The following is a 21,663-nucleotide window of genomic DNA, read 5'->3' as shown; positions in this document are numbered from 1 at the left end:
GTTGCAAAACGATGTGGCAATACGTATAAGGTGGACCTTGTGGTGGAAGAGACACAATTTGCTGGCATGTGTGCTGAAGATAACAACGATCTGTGGCATAACAGGATGGGACATTTGAACATGCAAGACATGCGAAAATTGGTTGACCACTCGACCAGATTTGGCTGCCAATTACTTCAGTCGATATCAGAGCAATTATGGCCAGGAGCATTTTATGTATGCCAAACAAATCTTGCGATACATTAAGGGAACGCTCGACTTAAAGTTGATCTACAAACGTAATGAAGGTACCGATCCGCTAGCTGGCTATGCTGATGCAGATTGGGCCAATGATACAATCGACAGAAAATCAGTCTCCGGTTACGTGTTCAAAGTTTATGGGAATACGGTCTCTTGGTCTTCTCGTAAACAATCCACGGTCAGTTTGTCTTCGACAGAATTTTTTTGAATTGAATTTATTTCCACCGCCAAAGACTGGCTGAATAATCTGATACATTTACATAAATACAAACATAGTTTAACTAATACTATCATACAACAAATCTGTACAAACAATCACAGCAGATTAATACCTAATTTATCAATAATCACACTTTTAAAAGACAGTCTATTATTACACTTCGTCACTTCCGTTTTATGTTCATTAATGAGCCTAATTAGACGAACTAAAGTCTGATTAGTTAAGTACATATTAGAATACCTTGGCTCGATCAATAGTTGCATCGTAGACTCTCTAAAATTGTAAGCACTTTGGACGTTTCGAACAAATCTTGCTGGCATGTGTGCTGAAGATAACAACGATCTGTGGCATAACAGGATGGGACATTTGAACATGCAAGACATGCGAAAATTGGTTGACCACTCGACCAGATTTGGCTGCCAATTACTTCAGTCGATATCAGAGCAATTATGGCCAGGAGCATTTTATGTATGCCAAACAAATCTTGCGATACATTAAGGGAACGCTCGACTTAAAGTTGATCTACAAACGTAATGAAGGTACCGATCCGCTAGCTGGCTATGCTGATGCAGATTGGGCCAATGATACAATCGACAGAAAATCAGTCTCCGGTTACGTGTTCAAAGTTTATGGGAATACGGTCTCTTGGTCTTCTCGTAAACAATCCACGGTCAGTTTGTCTTCGACAGAAGCAGAATATATTGCGTTGAGTGAATGTGCGTGTGAGGCAATTTGGATTCGAAATCTGTTGAAAGAACTTCGGATAACTTGTAATGAGCCCGTCACATTGTTTGAAGACAATCAATCTTGTGTACGTATAGCCGAAACGCCAAAAGATAATAAGAGGATGAAGCATGTGGACACAAAATATCATTTCATTCGTCAAACAATTATGGATGGTGACACGAAGATCGAATACTTGCGTTCAGAGGATCAACTTGCTGATATAATGACAAAACCGTTATCACCAAAACCATTCATCAAGTTGAGGGAACTTATCGGATTATCAAATTGAGGAGTGGTGTTGGAGTTACAATTTGATTGTTCATCTAAGTCGGCTTTATAAAAGAATTTGTTTTGTATAACCATCTCAGCAACTCACTTACATTAAAGGTTTTCTAGTAAAACGGACGTGTTTTTCAATTACTCGTATTTCGCTGCAGAATAATTCTTTGAATTTATTTGGCTGTTTTATTGTCCTTAGTCCATTCGGCCAGGTGTGCCTTCTTCCGATGGCTGTACATGTTCGCGTTTGATTTGAATTTCTTTTCACAGTACGGACAATCGTACAGATCCTCGCCGGTGTGAATCGCTAAATGTTCCTATAATGGAAAATCCCAATGAAGAGGCAAGTTCAGAAATGAATCCCTGACTTCCCTACCCTTAAATTTTTCGCACATTTGAATGCCTTGCCGCACATTATACACTGATGGCGTTTCTCTGCATGAACAGATCGTATGTGACCGTCCAATAAGCGTTTGTCGTGAACCAATTTGTTACAAACTGGACAATTCACAGGCTTTGCATCTTTGTGTTGCTTCAAATGCCTGCTAAGTAGCTGTTTACGTTTCAACCTGGAAATGGGTTCCGATTTTGTGGAATGATAAAATTTGGAATTTTCCAGCTTCAATGTGAAATACTTTACCAAGCACCACAAACACTACATTGAACTTTGGGTGGAGGTGATGGTGGTGGTTTTGATGAATGTTCTCTGGTAAAGTGCTGTTTGAGTGCTGTTTTCGATTTAAAAATACGGGCGCATACCTCACACACGTATTCGGTATTGGATTCATGGACGTGCCGAATGTGACTCGTCAGTGACCAAGTCGTACGAAAACTAAAATCGCAATCGAAAAAGTGGCTGCAATAATGTAAAACGACAAGAGCGTTCGTTTTGATCCAGATCTCACCGTTTGCTGCATTTATCACAGGCGAAATTTCCTTCCTCAGTCGAGGTATGCTTGTACTGTATGTGAACTTTTAACGCCACTTCCTTTACAAAACCACTCGGACATAAACTACATTTGAAGGGACGTGAAACGTACGGTATATGATATTCCTTGTGTAGTTTCAACGCATATTTGCTCGAGAACCGCTTGCCGCATTCGTTGCAACTGTAAGTGTCCGAATTGGTATGCCAACGGACATGATTCATCATCTTAATACGACGATAGAACTTCTTATCGCAGCAAATCAGGTAGCCACGTGACTTGTGAACTTTGCGATAATGTTGCCGGACCTCCAGTAGCGTTTCGAAGTTCACGATGTCACTGCAAACATCGCATTTCATTGCAAACAATTCGCGAATCTGCGCTTCTTGTTCCATTTGTTCGGAGGGACCGTGTTCGGTCAGATTGATATGATGTCGAATGTGTTGCACGACATCAACACGCTGATGGAATTTCTTGTTGCAACACATTAGAAAGCCCTCCGTTTCGTGCACTTTGCGGTAGTGTTTCCTGGCTTCTAGCAGCGTTCTAAATTGAACGTCACTGCAAATTTCACAGTTCATGTTAAACAGTTCGGTGATGTGACTCTCCAATTCCAGTTTTTCGGACAAACTGAGACGACCACTCTTTTTAACGCTGGATCGTGAAGATTCGTATTCGTCATTTTTCTGTCGGTGATTGTTGGATTGATCCTCATCGTCTACGGTTCGCTCCGTTTCACCTGAAAGTAGAACAACCTGTTCCTACTCATGTCAACACAAATATCTTCAGCAGAGAAAAATTACTTTTATCGGAAGTCTCGTCGTCATGGTGATCTGAGCTGTTTGTGTGTGATTCCGTTTTAACTTCAATTTCCATTTCCTCGCACTTAACGTTACTCAAGTCAGGCCCGAAATCAACATGTTTATGGTCGATGCGAATGGTCGCATCTTGAGCAGTCTTCTCTTTCGCAACCGAATCCCAAAAGGATTTGTGGAATTGCTCTATTTGTCTGTAGAATTCGTGAAACGTTTTTGTTTGCGTCCAACACATTTCACATATGGACTCGGTCAATCCATCGTTTTTATGGACCTACAGAAACTCGTAAAGTTTTATCGCTTTTCTGAATTGAATCAACAAAAAGATCCGTTCCCACCTGGAACCAGAAATGTTTGACCAGCACCGTGGCTATGGTTGAGTCCAGAAATGTTTCCCAAATATTTACCGCATCGTAAGTAGTTTGTAGACATAAACGACAAAGTTGTTTAGAATTCATCGTTTACAAACCAATTGTTTGTTTACATCGAGACACAAACTGCTTGACAGTTCGCAGATTGTAATCAGTCATAATGACGTTTCAGTGTGTTGGTGTAGTAGGTGTAGTAGTAGATTGCTTGGCGATTCCACGAGGAAATTTAAAAGTTTACTCACTGCATCGGCACCGTCGGCGCCGTAGTTAGTCATTACTTAGTTGACATGAACGTCAAAACACATTTCTCAGTGTGAGGGTTTCAGCCCGGGACGCAGTATACTATCCATGGAGATTCAAGAAAATTTTCGATGGGTCAGCTACTGCCGACACACTTCTCGTTGATAACTTGTCAGTCTCATCACATCGTCTTTATAGTTACTACCGTTAGGACATCAACAGTAAATTTATTAGTCAATTGGTTGTCTTAGCCTTTCGGAACTAATTGCAAAGACAGGTATAGACGAACGTCACATTTTAATTCCCGTTAAATCATCATCATAAGCCTATCGCAGAGTTCATTGGTTAAATTTTCGATTCATCTTCCTCGGTTCTAGCACTCGGTTTGACTGGTTGTGTGGTGCGTTGCGAAAAGTCTCGCGTCCATTCTGCCAGGTGTGCCTTCTTCCGGTGGCTGTACATGTTTGCATTTGATTTGAATTTCTTTTCACAGTACGGACAATCGTACAGATCCTCGCCGGTGTGAATCGCTAAATGTTCCTGTTTAAGAAAAAAGGCGAAGAGGATCAGAAGATTCACAGCATGGAACACTCACCTTCAAATTTATGGCACATTTGAACGCTTTGTCGCATAATTGACACTGATGTCGCCTTTCAGCATGAGAATACCGTATGTGTTCGTTCAGACTCCGCTTATCCTGTACGAGTTTGTTGCAAATCGGACAATTTACCGGCACTCTTTCTTTGTGCAGCCTGCGATGAGCTTTCAGACATTTCAACCTAACGGAAGAATAAACAGATTTGAAGGCTGAGCTCAGGACAAGATTCCACTTTTTTACCAAATTCCGCAAATGTCGCACTGGAATTTCGGTTGCGGTACATTCAAATGTTCGTGGTCGATGTGTTGTTGTAGATTGCTTTTGGATTTGAATCTACGGGCGCATACGTCGCACACGTTATCAACCATCTCATGCACAGCTCGATTGTGTTGATATAGCTGCATTTTCGACGGAAAACTGAAATGGATTTCATTAGCGACCAAATGTACCGAGTCTTCGCTTTCTTCAGACAGACACTTACGTTTTGACGCACTTTCCACAGCCATACCGGATCCCCTCAGTCGAAGCGTGTTTTTCGTTCATGTGTTTTTTCAACTGATGCTCCTTGACAAACTTTTTCAAACATAAACTGCAATTGATTGTACGTGATTCGTTCGGTACGTGGTGTTGCATGTGCGTTTTCAATCCGTTGTTACTCCAAAATCGCTTGCCACATTCGGTACATTTGTAAGGATCTGAATCGGTATGCCAGCGAATATGATCCAGAATGGCAAAACGTTTGTAGAACTTCTTGTCACAGCAGATCAAATAGCTGCGAGTCTTGTGAACTTTGCGATAATGTTGCCTGGCATCCGATAACGCTTTGAATTCGACGGTGTGACGGCAGATGTCGCATTTCATTACAAACAGTTCGTGGATCTGTGCTTCGAGCTCCGGATTTTTGGGTGGATAAGCTCTTTTAACATTAGCCTTCACGATTCGGTTATCGTCATTTGCGTTGCTCAAACATTGATCGTCATCGTTCATGGTTCGCTCGGTTTCCACTAAAAGGAAAACGACTGTCTTCATACTGACAACACGGATTTAGAGCCAAAATTACCTTCGTCATCCTCATACTCGGAGCTGCTTATTTGCAATGAGTCCATTTCTACTTCCTCATATTCGATTCCATTCAAGTCAGGCTTTGTGTCTACATCTTCACAGTCCGTATCAATTTGCAAAGCATCCATTTCCACTTCCTCACACTTGTCCACATTCAGTTCTTGCTTGATGTGAACGATGTGAATAGTTTCGTCGTGAGCACTGTGGTTCTCCTCAGTGGATTTGGAGACGCATTTCTGGAATTGTTCTACTCGTCTGTAGAATTCATGAAACTCTTTCGTGTGGATCCAACACATTTCGCAAATAGACTCCGCCAATCCGTCATCTTCATGGACCTGCGAAAATAAGGGAATCAGTTCAACTTGACCCCAGGCTTTATCATACGGAATGGATCTGTAATGGATGTGTTCGCCTAAAACTTTGACGTTTCTCCAACGAAATCAATAAAAACATCAGCCTCACCTGGAACCAGAAATGTTTGGCCAGAATTGCGGCAATGGTTGAGTCCAAAAATGTTTCCCAAATGTTTAACACATCGTCGCTAGCTTGTAGACACAAGCGACAAAGTTGCGTTGAGCCCATCGTTCACCACGGATAAATTTATTGTTTACAATGAAACACCATATCAACAGCGAGTGACAGTTTGCAGAGTCTTGAGAGGGGTATGTATAGCTCGTATATATTGAGCTTCTTTATTTTTCAGTGTAATGGTTATGTACTAGATTGACTGGCGCGAAACTTTAAATATTTTCGCAATTGTCGTACAATTTAATGAGTTTATGAGACTTCCATTAGGCATGTTCACTGGAAAATATCATCAATCGATGATAAATTTTCCAAGTAATCAATATAATATATCAAGTGTTTTACAGTGGCCGACTTTCAATTTTGTGCACTATTTTGATTCAGCTGTTTGACCAGCTGGTCCATGTAAACAAACAGACTCAGTTAATTTTATACTCAGGAGTTAGATAAAAATGTCAACAGTGGTTTGTTTATTATTGCTAACAATAAAATTAAAGAGAGTGTATTCGTCGTTTTTTATTGCAAATGTATGCGTCGCTTGAAATTTCATGCCATGGATATAAAATAGTAGTAAGTAACGTCGATGCGGCGCAAAATTTGAAAAATTAAATTAAAAAAAAAAACAATTTTCTATGAAAAGATATTGTTTTGTATGTAAAGCACATTTTGTATGGAAAACATGTTTCGAACGAGATTTCGAATGGAAAACATGTTTCGAATGGAAAGCATGTTTCAAATGGAAAACATATTTCGTATGGAAAAGATGTTTCGAATGAAAAGTATGTTTCGTATGGAAAGTATGTTTCGCATGGAAAAGCATGTTTTCCTTTTAAAACATGTTTCGCATGGATAACATATGTCGCACGGAAAACATATTTTGAGTGGACAGCCCATTTTCTAATTTATTGAACTTCGTAAAGTGTTATATGAATAGCACTATTTTATTTGAATCTATCTTCTAGCCTTTTTATGTCCATGGCGTTCATGTCATCGAACTTTTCATTGATTCTTATACTTTTCCTTTGAATTCCGATGCATCGGTTGGTTTTAAACGAGATTAAATAGGGACCGCCGACCACCAATAATTTTTTTTCATATTTATAATGAGTGATGGACAAGAACATCACACAGGAAAAAATTTGCCCGAACCCCTGAGCCGTTTCTGAGAACCAGTGGATGCGCTACCACGAGCAGTCAGACACAGCCTGATCACAAATTTTAATGGTGATCGGTAGAGGGAAAAATTCTAAGATATACTGTGTAAAAATTATTGCTTTCGGTCATTTGCTCTCGGAGCAATAACTGTTGAAAGTCAAAATTTCACCATTTTCGAAGAGTAATATATCCCTGACAAAGTGACCGACCCAGCCAGTTAAGATTGATTCTAGACGCGGTTAGTAAGCTCTTTCGAATGACGAAAAAGAAAATTTGAAAAAGTTCTTTTATGGTACATTTTTAGAGAAGTTACTTTTTCCGCTACCCTCGGTGAAATTTGGCCACTTCTGTACCTTTCTGGTAGCCTTGTTTCAAACTTATTTGCCCCTAATATTATAGCCTGAGGAATAAGCTTTTCAACGATACCAAACATGCCATACTTGATCCACAACAGGTACTGTTGATGATTCAGTTTTCAATCGAAGTCAGTCTACTCGCAAATCTGAAGCCCTTGAAAACGAAATTATTAAATTTCAAGTTAATATTACAATTGAAAGTTTTTTACTTAATTATATGTATGGTACTGACTCAGAGAGTCATTAAAGTCCACTTCTTTTCAAAAAAATCTTTAAATTTAATAATTTCGTTTTCGAGGGCTCCAGATTTTCGAGTAGACTGACTTCGATTGAAAACTGAATCATAAACAGTACCTGTTGTGGATCAAGTATGGCATGTTTGGTATCGTTGAAAAGCTTATTCCTCAGGCTATAATATTGGGGGCAAATAAGTTTGAAACAAGGCTACCAGAAAGGTACAGAAGTGGCCAAATTTCACCGAGGGTAGCGGAAAAAGTAACTTCTCTAAAAATGTACCATAAAAGAACTTTTTCAATTTTTTTTTTCGTCATTCGAAAGAGCTTACTAACCGCGTCTAGAATCAATCTTAACTGGCTGGGTCGGTCACTTTGTCAGGGATATATTACTCTTCGAAAATGGTGGAATTTTGACTTTCAACAGTTATTGCTCCGAGAGCAAATGACCGAAAGCAATAATTTTTACACAGTATATCTTAGAATTTTTCCCTCTACCGATCACCATTAAAATTTGTGATCAGGCTGTGTCTGACTGCTCGTGGTAGCGCATCCACTGGTTCTCAGAAACGGCTCAGGGGTTCGGGCAAATTTTTTCCTGTGTGATGTTCTTGTCCATCACTCATTATAAATATGAAAAAAAATTATTGGTGGTCGGCGGTCCGTATTTAATCTCGTTTCAAACCAACCGTGGATGATAAACAACTCGTGGTGGTCCAAAGTTTTGGAGAGCATTTGTTTCATATTTGGGCATTGAAATAGAAAGTTTTTGAATTTCGGAATTCACCTACTCGTAGATTTTTCTATGCAACAGTCTCGGCATCTAAATTATTTTAATAAGACTATAGTCTACGTCTAAAATGATTTTAGTTTCTAAATAATGTAAAGATTTGCATTATGTAATTAATGTACCAAATTCGGATTGAAACAAATGTTTGCACGATGTTAGTGATACATTCGACTCATATGAGACTCTCTTTAGTTGTATTGTTGACGATAATAAACAAACCACTTTTGCCATTTTTATCTAGTCCTGATTATAAAATTAACTTACTTCGTTTACATGGACCAGCTGGTCGAACAGCTGAATCAAAATAGTGCACAAAATTGAAAGTCCGCCACTGTAGCGATAATCGATAAATATCGTCTGAATTTGGACGGAACTGAACTGAACTGAACTGGATAAAACACTTGATGGATACTGATTTTTTGAAAATATCGATAATCGATTCTAAGGAAATAAAGGAAATAATCGACATTTTATCAATCGAACACGATTATATATCCAAAGGTTGATAATTCGCTCAAAATATCCTTTATACTTTGAGTCCTTGTCACCTATTATCAGGGCCTAATATTTGTAAACATTTTTATCAAAATTTGAGAAACTTTGTGAAATTTGTGAAACTTTGACAATTTTTGTGAAACGTTTGACGCATACTAGGCCCTTCCTATTATCCTTTGTAGGTACAGCGCTGGAAAAGACTTGAGATAGACAAAATAAATTCATCTGAGCAACGCACTTGAGGCGTTTAGTAATCATAGTGGTCAGCTGCAGAAAGTACTCTATCTGTCCAGTTTCATTACTCTATTTAAAGTACCCACTCATGGTTGAATTGCGTTGATCTGAGCGAATTACGCATGCACCAAGGTTCTGAAAGAACAGGTTAAGACACTTCCGAGTTGATCACGAAGGCGGTGACAGACAAATTTTCAAGGTTCTGAAAGAACAGGTTCAGACACTTACGAAGTAAAAAAATTGTTTTTATCAAGTTGACATTTCAAACAATTTGTAATGAGTCACCCGCCTTCGTGAGTGTCTTAACCTGTTCTTTCAGAACCTTGTTACGCACGACCATAGTTAACGGTTTCCGATTCAATTCACTGAGTAGAAATTGAATCTCAGGCAACTATTATAATGTGAAATCAATTGCTTAAAGGCTACCAACAACCTCTTGAATACGACCGAAATTCGAAGTAAATGCAGTGGGGTGTCAATGGTCAAAGTATTATTGTGGATGTTGTTTCGTTCCATCTTTAGAATGTACAAATAACCAAGAGGAAGAGGTTCGCTCAATACTTACCGGGGTGCCAATAGCATCCACAATACATGAAGGTTACGCAGATTGCTTGGTATAAAAAAGGACTTCCCCTAGCACAAATAACAGGCCTTGGGCTTATATTTGACACTGTAACTTATATGAAGGAGAAATATACCACTGCGTTACAAACGTTCCATACAAAATAGGGGGCCAAATGACAGTTAATAAAATCTGTTCATTTGCCTGTTCTTGAAGTGCGTCGCTACTCTGCAACTAGTTCAAAATCAATGTTACTAACACAGTTTCTTTTGTCCCACGAATATTTATCATTGTCACATATATCACGCCTTATATGACTGTAATAGGTTCAACAAAAAGAAAATTAATTACAAAACCCACCGAAACCCCGTGCTTCCACCTTCACAAAAAAACACATACCGAACGAGTCAATCTGAATCTATTTGCACCCAGCAGTTCAGGCAAAATCTAGCAAACTTACCAACCAAAAAGAGTCGAAAAGTAAAACAAAATCCCGATTTTGAACTCGATTTAATAGAAATAGAAAAACTGTACCTCATAAATTGAACTATTTGATACCCGCCTGCAAGGTGTACAGACTATGGTAGAATCCCCTCAAATTCAGTAACTCCTTATGCGTCCCTTGTTCAACCACTTTGCCCATATTAATGACGAAAATGATGTCCGAATCAACAATGGTACTCAATCGATGAGCAATTGTGATGCATGTTCTGCCCTTACTAGCCATTATCAATGCCTCTTGAACGACCTAAGTCCGATATTGTGATTCAGATGAACCGAAAAATGTGGACAATTTAGTATAGAATGCCATTCCACTGTACCTTCTCATTTTCCATGTCCAGTGCCGAAGTGGCCTCGTCCAATAACAGGATTTTTGGATTCCGAATCAGTGCACGTGATATGGCAATGCGTTGCTTTTGTCCACCTGAGAGTTGCGTGCCTTTGTTACCCAATCTTGTTTCGTATCCCTGAGTGAAAACGCAATCAATTAAAAAGTTAACTGACGACAAGACATACCCATCACTTACCAATGGCAATGAAGCAACAAAATTGTGAATGTTTGCCAATTTGGCTGCTTCGACTATTTCTTCGTTAGAGACTTCTCTCGTATTATCACCGTAAGCAATGTTTTCAGCTATGGTTCGGTCGAACAGCGACGGTTCTTGTGATACCATGCCGATCTGATTGCGTAGATTCTTCAACGTAACCGAGGTGACATCATTTTCATCGATCGAAACTGATCCATCGACGGCATCGTAGTAACGAAGCAGTAGCTGAATGCTGGTTGATTTTCCACATCCCGATGCTACAGTCAACAATTACGTTTTGAGTCTCAAATTCACATTTCTCAGGAGTTTTGACACACTTGAACTTTCAGCATTCTGAGCTCCTCGAAAGTTCAAGTGTATTAAAATTGGAAACCTACCTCCGACCAATGCAACACTTTGGCCAGCGATAATTCGTAGATTTAGGCCTTGTAGAATTTGACTGGTCGGCCTTGATTGGTAAAAAAATTCAGTTTTATCGAATGCAACGTGACCTTCAGACTCCCACTTTTTGTCGTTAATCATGACCAGTTGAGGATCTGTAATTTTCGGCTTTCTGTCAAGAAGTTGTTTCACTTTTGCGGCTGCAATTATTCCCTCATGGAAATTCGGAGCGAATGCTAAACTATTTGCTATCGACGCACTGCCCATTACAAGGGCCTGAGTAACTACGAACACGGTAGCAATGCCAACCTCATTGTTAGCAACCAGCTCTCCGCCATAGACCATACAAGCCGCATACGCGAAAAACCAAATAGACCGAGCCAGCCCATAGACAATACCGCGCATATGAGTCACTCTCTTAGCATTTTGGACGGTTGGCTCCAGTATATCAACGTACATTTTGTAGAACATCCTCTCACGTCCCAACGAAACAACCGTTCGAATGTTTCCAACGGCTTCAACCGCAACTTTCGTGGACCTTTCCAGTGCTTTGCCATTTCCCAAATTTTGCTGCTTCATCAGTTTAATGTCAGTGTAAGATCCGACAAGCATAAATGGAGCGAATGCCAAGGCTACAAACCCGAGACGCCATTCATAATACATTGCGATGCCAATACCAAGACATAGTGTAGATATCGAAGATAAAATACTTCCAACACGTTGACCCGTTGCTCCTTGCACGGCGGCTGCGTCTGCTGATAATCTAGCACATAATGATCCAGTTCCATTCGATTTATCATCGAACCAAGCAATTTCCTGCCGTAACATTTGAGTGAACGCTTTGGCGCGTAATCTTTCCGTCAGATATTCACCAGCCACTCCGTATGTCCAGATTTGTATGAATGTTGCGGCTCCAACCAAAATTCCAGTTAGCACGAAATACAAACTGTACATGTCAGTCTCTCGTCGCACCACATCAGGTTCCGATAGACCTACGACACCGACGATTTCACCGAATAGTATTGAAAATAGAGGCATTGCAGCTCCCATAACAATCGAACAAATCGATCCAATTGTTATGTACACCCATTCACGTCTGTTCCACTTTAAGACCTCCCAAATTGATATCACCGGGGCTTTCGAATTCTGTGTTTCATCCTAAAAGTTATCGAGGGTAATTGACACGATCACCATCGCTAATTATGAATGTCATATTAACCTCCTCGGCAATCACATCGACCTCCTTTGCATCCTCATCATAATCTTTCACGATGAGCGAACTTTCGGTCATTTCGCCATCTCTTTCAACATTTCCCATTTGAGTTGTAACCAATGCATGATAATGGCCACCGAGTTGCATAAGTTCTGCATGTCCACCTTGCTCGACAACCTGGCCATCACTCAGAACAATGATTTTGTCAGCATTACGTATAGTCGACAAACGATGAGCGACAATAATAGTCGTTCTTCCACGACTTGCCTGAAATTAGTAGAGCGTTGCATTTTCCAAAATGTGCTATATATTAAACCACATAACAGTTACCGTTTCCAAAGCTGCTTGAACCTTAGCTTCGCTCGCCTGTAAGAGATATAATTCAAAAAAAAAAAAATCGGTTCAAGGATACGACGGCACAAATTAGCTAACCATATCCAAAGCTGATGTAGCCTCATCCAGTAGCAAAATTTTAGGATTCTTGACTAATGCTCTTGCAATGGCAATTCTCTGTTTCTGACCAACACTCATTTGAGCACCACGTTCTCCAACCAACGTATTGTAGCCCTGTGGCAATTTCGATATGAAATTGTGAGCATTTGCGATTTTCGCCGCTGTTTCAATTTCTTCGACAGTGGCACTCTCGTGGCCGTAACGAATATTTTCTAGTATACTCGTGCCGAAAAGTACCGGTTCTTGGCCAACTACACCAATTTTTTGCCGGAGCCAATTAACATTCAGTTCGGTCAACTTTCGATTATCCAATACAATTGCTCCCTGATCCGGATCATAAAATCTTTGAATTAATTGGAGACAGCTCGACTTACCGCATCCGCTTGACCCGACCAATGCAACGACCTTGCCTTGATTGATCGACAGGTTAACGCCCTGTAAAACGTTAACATCCGATCGACTAGGATAATTGAAAGAAACATTTTGAAACGAAATGTTGCCTTGGCATGAGTACGGAATATCTCCGGTATCAGCTAAGGGATTGATTAGTGGTCGGTTTTCAATTATTTGAAAAACCTTAGCTGCAGCTCCTTTCGCAATTCCAAAGGACTCAATGAATGGCGATGAGGCTCCTAAACTCATCGCACCCATCATAACGGAAAAAAATACCTGCAGGTGTGGAACAGAAGAGAGAACTGCAAGACGTCTCTTCTCAAACTAAAAAAAACTTGCAATTACCGTAAACATGACACCCGCTGTATACACCCGATCGTTTGCAGGCAATAGTCTATGATCGATGACAAGTCCCACACCGTACCAAAACGATAAAGCATACATGGCGTAGATGAAAAACCACAACATACCGAATCCTAGTCCAGCGAAAAAACTTTTTTTTATATTCACTTTCCGAGCATCCACCAAATTTGTCGCATAACGATTGGCCTCTTTGTCCTGTCCACTAAATCCCACCACCGTTCTTATCGCTCCAAACACTTCTTCGGCTACTGCGCCCGCTTTTGCGAAGGCAGACATTTCTTGTTTGGCCAATTTACCGGTTATCATTGCTATTATACCGACAACGATGAATGAGACTGGAAGTGATGACATACACACTAAGGCTAATTGCCATCCTTTTGCTAAGGCTAATATTGTAGATCCAATGAATGCAATCATGAAATGAAGGAACATTACCACTTTTTCGCCAAGACCATCTTCCAGTTTGGTAAGATCTCTAAAAGTTCAGTAAATCAATAAAATTTTGATCAGCCACGAAATTCTACATGGTAATTCGGACAGCAGACTACGCCTTTTATTTTATTTTTGTAATTTCCCTACTCACTCATTCATTCGGCTTGCAAATTCACCACTCTGATTCAAATCATACCATGATATGTCTTGATTGAGAACTGCTTTGAGAAACTTGCCTCGTATCCTGAAAATCTTTTAAATATTCCCAATTAACAGTCTGTCATTTACTCACTGAGAGTCATGTGGCCCTCATAAGTGCGATTCGCAGTCACTTCGTTTTGGTCGCCGTTTTCTCTCTTTCCACTGTTATAGTGTAAACGGTGAGTAAACGGAGTGTAGCAGTGTGATTTCGCGCTTTACTTGATTATGTGCAGCAACATTGAATAGCATGATAGCGAAATACGTTCCCAGCAACATAACTGCACCTAATATGCAACTGTGAATCGCATACCATTTCACTTCGTTTCTAAACCACTCGACCATTAATTGTCTCTCCGTATCCGTAATATTGGAAGCATTTGCGGACGATGGAACTGCGTAACCATTTTGAGCTACCATCGACTGTAATAAGTGAGACAGTGTGGTTTAGATGGAACACATTTGTTCGAATTACATGACAAAATGGACCCACTTCGACAAGAGTCCCAAAAATTAATGTGTTAGCTGGGGCCGTGCTCCCAGTTATTATTGTTCCAATAATTCCAAAAAAAATGCAAATTCGGTCGCGAGTCGACGCATATGAATACTGAAACGGAGATATTGTTTCCATGATATATCTACCACCACAAAACTCACCCACATAACATCACTTACAAGTTTGAAAAACGACACTGGTTCAGGCTCTTCAACCTTTGGTTTTTCTATTTTAGCTTCGTCATCTGGTATCTTTACTGGTATTGAGTCTATGGGGTCGATGATTCTACAGAAAATGTGGAATTTAATATCGTGGAAAAAACTTTACTTAAAATTCTTCTTAAAAATGTTTTTAAAGTACACTCGTTTAAGTCAAAATTAAGTCTATTTTACTACGATCGATTTCAGTTGTTACCCCGATTTCAATTTGAATACCTTTTTTTATCCTTTTCTGTTTCCCGCGGAAATTGCGATCTTGGCTTCAGGTAATCTTGCCGCGCCCATACTGCAAACATTTTGCTTCCTCTGGATAGAAGTTTCTTTGAAACTATTCGCCTTCAAGTACAACCGAAAATATTTAAATTCTCACTTATATGCATGCAGCTGCTATTCGTAATATCTAAATTAATTTAAACTATTCGTACGGGTCATCAATTAAGTGATTTTGCTGACGAATCAATTAAATGTTTATTTTCCGATGATGATATGAACCGTCCGTTATGATTTCTTGAGTTGACTGATCTAATTATCATGCTTGATGTTAGTTTTATTCGATATTTTCGTGTACTCGGGCTTGTTCGCAAGTCAAATATATTTCCGATATCCTACGCAATGAACCACTCTCGGAGCTTAAGATAAAATACAAATTCTTCTAATTAACTTCTGCCCTACTCACTTTGATGCAGTGCCGCTTTTAGGTTTTGGGCGTCATCGGGCAATTTGGAAAAATAGGCGCCAATTTAGTAAAGCTAAAATTTTTTTTAAGGACCTCGGGCGCCATTTTCTTTTGCTTCACTTCGGGCGCCACGGGCACTTGCCCATTTGGCCCATATGGAAAAGGCGGCACTGCTTAATATGAAATTTTAGATGAACTACTTAATAAACTGTACCCGTTGTCCTCAGTCCAGTTTATCATCGCATTTGAATTATATTGAAAATTATATTAGATTTCGTCGAGGTAATTCTATGAGTTTAAATACTAAGAAGTCGCAGGCCATGATTCTTGATGATACAAATGATGTGCTCCTTTCTCCGACTACGTTGCCTTCTATTAGCTGGTGTGGAATTCCTATTCCCTCAGTTTTGAATCTTTGCTTGGTCATGGAAGATGATTTTTAAGAATGGGGAAAGTTTGCTCGAACGTTTTATTTTGATGCTAGTTATTCTTACTTGTGATTCCATCATTTAGAAATAGAATGAGTCTGTGCAATTTTAGTTTTAATCGTAAGAGCATTTGTTTAAGGTGCAAACTTCTTGTTCTATAATGTTTAATAAATTGAATTAAATTGAAAAAAAGGGAATGTCCCAGTTAAGTTACGTTACAAGAATTTGTGCTGAAAACTAGTGTGCATTTTGTTCACTAAATCTCTACCCATTGAAATGTCGTATAGAGCCTCTGCGTCTTCCATTTTTATTGCTTAGAATTTTTTAAAAGGTTGAACAAGCTATAGGACTTATTAAAAATCTGCAACGAAAAATACTGCATGCACTAAACGCAGCGAACCAATTTACAACCAACAATAACCCTTACCCTTGTAAATGTTTCCAACGTCAACGGATACAATTTGCCGATCAGCATCTCATGCGGTTGCTTCAAATATTCACCAAAAACAAGTATGCATCTCTTCGTCGAATGTGGTTGCCCGACAAATTCCGATTCAAACAAACTGTATTTAAGCCAACTACTTGACAACATAATCTCATTCCCCAAGTACGTTATCATAAACAACTCAGCTGTGTGGTAAAATAACGTATAGACATGAATGCCGCGTTCCACAAAGTTGACACTAACATCCTGCAAATTATTCAAAATTTAAGTGATTCAAAAGTTGTGGACATGGTGGTAATTATACGAATGCCAGGCAATAAATTGAGGCGCAGATACAGAGGGCACTGGTGGCAAATTGTAGTAGAAAGAGTTTTGATAAAAATGATTCCAGTTCGTCGATTAATCTAAAAAAAAGCGAAAAAAAAAATTATCATGCGACAGATAGCAGTTGACATACAAGGAACGGACATACCCTCTTAAATGAAGATAAGATTCAATCGAAGCCACAAGTTCCTGTTGAAAAATCTGCTGTTCCTTTCCCAATATTTTCACGTTACTGTCGCCACCTGTGGCTCGTCCCATGTTTCTTATTTTCATTCCTAGAATTTTATATCTTAAAGAACAATGCAGCAGTAAGTACCAAACTATCACAGAAAACGCCATCCCCAGGAACGAGAGAACCATTTCGGTAACGAAGAAAATATACGCCAAAGCAAATCCAATTCGACTGTGCTTATAATCCAATGGAAAAGCTATGTTCAAAATAAGCACCTTTTTATTGGCAATGAAGGGGAAAGTAGCGGCTCCCAAACCACCAACGATAGTAGCACATGCGAATACAATCACAAATTTGATGAATCTTTCAACTTTAACATTGAAAAATGAGAACTCTTCATCATTTCGAATTGAAAAGACACAAATGCGATTTAGCAATCGCATAAGTTGCTGCTGTTTCCAAAGGATCATCCAAATTTTAATGGTCATCACTGTGCCAACAAGGAATATTTCGGCTAAGAAAATACTTTCATCGACGGTTTCTTTTGTAATTGCTCCAATTAAAAATGAAATGGGAAATAACAGGTAATAGATGCAATAAATTGACTTCAGTCTGAGTTGAGTAAGTGTATGCCTGTCTTCTCCATGCCCGAGACCGATAAAACGAACGAAAGAAATAATCTGATTGATCACTTTATGAATCCGAGTGGAATGCATCGCTGGATGCTTATTAATGTCGAGTATGAAGTAGTAAAACGTTTGATTGTATATTGAAACGGCGATGTTTCTAGTGTAGTGCCAATAAATACCATTGCTATAGGTAAATTACAATGAATTGTACATGTTAAAACGACATATAGATTAACCGCAGTGACAGAGGCCATTTACAAATTACGTACTCCCTTAAAGGGGAGGCATACTCCTTTACTGTATACGTTTTCATTGTTTTCTACTAGTAGAGACCACTCAACCAGCCTCAAAAGTCGAAAAAAATATTTTCGTCAAATGAGACCACTCAACCAACCTCAAAAGTCGAAAAAAATATTTTTGTCAAATGAGACCACTCAGCCAGCCTCAAAAGTTGAAGAAAATATTTTCGTCAAATGAGACCACTCAGTCGGTCTCAGCAATCGAATAAAATACTCGAAAAGAGACTACTCGTTCGATCTCATGCGATCTGAAAATTTTTCCATGGTGAGACTGCTCACTTAGCCTCGACAATTCCGTCAAAGAATACCAGAAAAGAGACTTCTCATTCGGTCTCATGCGGTCTGTAAACTTATCCACTGTGAGACTGCTCACTTAGTCTCGACAATTCCATCAAAAAATACTCGAAAAGAGACTTCTCATTCGGACTCAATAGATCTCGAAAATCACAATTTGTTCATCCAAAAGTTTCATCACACAAAAAAAAAATTTTGAGACTGCATTGAGACTACCAACCATTTTTAGACCGAAATGAGACCGTTGAGAATACTTTTTTCGTGGTCTCATGAGTCCGACATTTTTACCCGGGCTACTGTGACTAATATCCACTTTCCATCGCATGTGTACTTAGTGCAGATATTGTCATCGGTTTCGATCGATCATGACTGCGGTGTATGTTGTATTAATTATTCAAAATTATCACTTAGTCAATAGTGAAATTATAGCCTATTCTCTTATTGTTTTTTTGATCCCACAAAATAGGAATACGTGACGCAGAAACACATCGGAAATGAAAATTACCAGTTATTCTATCCTATATCGATGGCGTGTTTACTGCCAAAAAATTAGCGTAGTACTTCCGCAACTAAATATAAACAATAATCAGCCATAAAGTCGCATTTAGTTAAGTCAAGACATATTCAAGTCGTTCACCGATCTGATTAACTTCTCTAGCAGTTGGCTTGGGTTTTAACCATAGTTGCTTCCATAAATCACTTCAGCTGCCTTTCGCTTCTCATCAAGCTATGCTGTGTCCATAGACCTCGTCGTCGATCCTTTTGTGAAACAAATTGTGATACATCAGTGTATATAATCATCCTTTTTCTACGAGTTGATAACTTTTTGAGTCCAAGTTTCTCACATTGTTCGTAAGGTGATGGATCATCTCAAGCATGTTTGAAAAGCTTGTATAAATGAATGAATGAACGAAACATTTATCAAAACTCGAATATGATCTATACATCACGTTGATTATATGCGGTACTCGTTAACGTAACCACACTTAAGTTTTCGTTAAGTTCTTCTGAACCTCAAATAATTGATTGACGCTTCACTTCGCTCAGAGTGTAGAGAGATATTCAGTGTTCGATAAGTCGACAAGTCTAACAGATGGGATAGTGCCTGACATGTGAAAGATCATGAACAACTGTTAACTTAACAGTGTTAAGGAGGAATATTATTTCCAGACTGGTAATATCCATGTAGTTTTGTTAATGTGGAGCCTAAAACGACGATGCAAATTCCAAATTCAACTAATTTCAAAAATTCTTCAAAATGAGACTTTTGACCGTATTTTTAACCTCTTACGGGGAAAAAATGTATCGAAATCGATTCGGTAGTTCGTATTTAGTAAATCGGCTGTCTAGATGGATAAATGGAAATTATTGACAAATGCAACTGCTGTTGTCTCGCTTTCGCTCATATAATAAAATAGGATATCGAGACGGACAATCGAGGCTTGCCTTATATTATTGACATTGACCTCTAGGTTCATTGTTTTCTTCATTTGATGTTTTTAATGGGGAGAAAACTGCGTCACGAACTCCACAGCCGCTACATTCTTGATTAAATCTTTCTACAAATTTCCTTTTTCAAAAATGTAAAACCACAACTTCGAATCGACCACAAATGTGTTAGCTTTGAATAAAAAATTGAATCGTTTGTGATAGTTTAACCAGCTTATAGAAAAGTGACTTCTTACTTTTCTCACACATGGTCAAAGTAAAAGTATCGATTTTCCTTTTTCTTCAAAGCTAAAGGTGAGTACACAGTTTGTGAAAAATGGCTGAAAAATCGACACTCTGCAAAATGATTAAAAAATTACGGCGTGAAGTTTTGAACATGCGAATTAAAGCTTCTGTCATTTTTCAATCAATTTGCTTCGATTTTTCAACCATTTTTCACAAACTGTGGACTCGCCTTAACGAAGGTAACACATTTGTGGTCGGTATTGCGGTTTTTCATTTTTGAAAAAGGATTTTTGAAAAAGGATTTTTGTAAGGAGAGGTTTTTGAAAATACAATAAAAGACGTAAAAATGAAGGCTGTAATTTCGAACTAAACTATATGATGGGGAGTTATGTAAGTTTGTATACTGCTGAGAAAATCACGCACATCACAGACACCGGACGCGGTTGATACACCACACTTGACGATAATATTACTAATTTTATGGCATTTAGCTGTGTTATAGTTGTTGGGCATATTCTCATTAGTTAAGTTTAACTGTAGTAGCTGTCTATAGTTCAATATAGTTGTGTATTGCTCAATATTTGGACCAGGTTGTTCAATCGGTAAAGCGATGGACTCACGCCCAATGTCGCGGTTTCGATTCCCATGTGAGACATAATTCATAGGGTTTTTCCTAATCATAAATGACTAGTTTCTGCTGTTAGTTAACATCAGACAGTAATAGGTCTTTAAATCCAAGATTCTGAACACTGTAATCGACCAATGGTACAAAACATTATTTTACCTGGAAAACATACTAATTCCAGGGGTGGCGTTATCTAATACGCAGAACAAACACCAAAACAAACAGCATGGATCGCGTGAAGCGAAAGTGGAAATAAAATGCCGTTTCGACCTCCGGATACAGTGGCGGTCAGAGGTTAGCGTGGTCTAAGCATCTTCCTTCAGTCGTTTCAACTGGTCCCATTTACGGCGAAGGTGCTTGGAATAAATAAGTAAATATTAAATGTGATGCCTAAAACCCACACAGCACATAACCCAGCACTTCCCTCTTACTAAGATAAATTTGTTATTGCTAGGATAACGCGTCTTCTCGGATAACTTTGTGCCTTCTCGGATAACTTTGTACCTTCTCGGAACACTTTATGCCTTCTCGGATATCCTTACGACTTTTCGAATGCCTTTGTGACAACTTGTGGTGACTTCTCTAGGATAACTTTGTGACGTTTCGGATAAATTTTTGACTCTGATAGCGTTGCGAATTTTTCAGTACCTCTACATGGACTTACCGTAGCACTTTCCCTCCAATATAACCATCGTTGATCCATGATAGATTGAAAGAGTGCTCGAAACAGGTCAGGTTTACCTGAACCTGACCTGAAAATACCTGAAACCTGATATGACCTGAACCTGATTTGATAAATTTTGACCCGACCTGAAATGACCTGAAACCTGAAGAACCTGAATCTCGAAAACTTGACAAAATCTGACCTGAACTGATATTTTTGTTCTCTAGTACAGGTGTTCCAAAAATAGTGTACAGCTCCCAGAGATTTCAAGATATGTTGGGAAAAGATCTGACGGTATGACTTTGATACGATGGAGTCATGGGAGATCACTCTTGTCCCGAGACTAACAAAGTTGGTTCATTCGAAAGCGGTTCACTAGTATATCATATAAAGTTCCATGTATGTCGCTC

General features: G+C 39.0%; 3 protein-coding genes across 5 annotated transcripts; all 3 read right to left on the bottom strand.

The window, feature by feature from the left end:
* Window positions 1–451: 451 nt before the first annotated feature.
* LOC119074846 (transcription factor grauzone-like) lies at window positions 452–6,136 on the bottom strand. 3 transcript variants are annotated; one of them, XM_037181157.1, is made up of 6 exons: window positions 5,940–6,136; window positions 5,476–5,812; window positions 2,371–3,130; window positions 2,106–2,297; window positions 1,842–2,034; window positions 452–1,782 (listed from the first exon to the last, which is right to left on the bottom strand). In XM_037181157.1, exons 1-6 carry the CDS (start codon window positions 6,057–6,059, stop codon window positions 1,639–1,641), a joined length of 1,746 nt encoding a protein of 581 aa, XP_037037052.1. In that variant the 5' UTR covers window positions 6,060–6,136; the 3' UTR covers window positions 452–1,638. The 3 variants fall into 3 exon arrangements, with proteins under 3 accessions (XP_037037052.1, XP_037037053.1, XP_037037055.1); XM_037181158.1 differs by lacking the exons at window positions 5,476–5,812; window positions 5,940–6,136 and adding exons at window positions 3,195–3,480; window positions 3,545–3,701; XM_037181160.1 differs by lacking the exons at window positions 452–1,782; window positions 1,842–2,034; window positions 2,106–2,297; window positions 2,371–3,130 and adding exons at window positions 4,091–4,357; window positions 4,413–4,596; window positions 4,656–4,832; window positions 4,897–5,419.
* Window positions 6,137–10,326: 4,190 nt separating this feature from the next.
* LOC119074845 (ATP-dependent translocase ABCB1-like) lies at window positions 10,327–15,527 on the bottom strand. Its single transcript, XM_037181156.1, has 13 exons — window positions 15,240–15,527; window positions 14,985–15,090; window positions 14,803–14,916; window positions 14,532–14,732; window positions 14,263–14,363; window positions 13,662–14,154; window positions 12,903–13,592; window positions 12,801–12,836; window positions 12,477–12,737; window positions 11,254–12,415; window positions 10,856–11,133; window positions 10,649–10,795; window positions 10,327–10,575 (listed from the first exon to the last, which is right to left on the bottom strand). The coding sequence occupies exons 1-13, from the start codon at window positions 15,317–15,319 to the stop codon at window positions 10,375–10,377; spliced, it is 3,870 nt and encodes a 1,289-aa protein (XP_037037051.1). The 5' UTR covers window positions 15,320–15,527; the 3' UTR covers window positions 10,327–10,374.
* A 970-nt stretch (window positions 15,528–16,497) lies between these two features.
* Window positions 16,498–17,834, bottom strand: LOC119074843 (odorant receptor 94b-like). Its single transcript, XM_037181155.1, has 3 exons — window positions 17,045–17,834; window positions 16,877–16,976; window positions 16,498–16,818 (listed from the first exon to the last, which is right to left on the bottom strand). The coding sequence occupies exons 1-3, from the start codon at window positions 17,782–17,784 to the stop codon at window positions 16,513–16,515; spliced, it is 1,146 nt and encodes a 381-aa protein (XP_037037050.1). The 5' UTR covers window positions 17,785–17,834; the 3' UTR covers window positions 16,498–16,512.
* Between the last annotated feature and the right edge of the window lie 3,829 nt (window positions 17,835–21,663).

The sequence above is a fragment of the Bradysia coprophila genome, unplaced genomic scaffold (assembly GCF_014529535.1).
Source record: "Bradysia coprophila strain Holo2 unplaced genomic scaffold, BU_Bcop_v1 contig_151, whole genome shotgun sequence".
Taxonomy (NCBI): domain Eukaryota; kingdom Metazoa; phylum Arthropoda; class Insecta; order Diptera; family Sciaridae; genus Bradysia; species Bradysia coprophila.
Note: the sequence above shows the minus strand (reverse complement) of the source record. Positions and strands in the feature narration are given on the sequence as shown.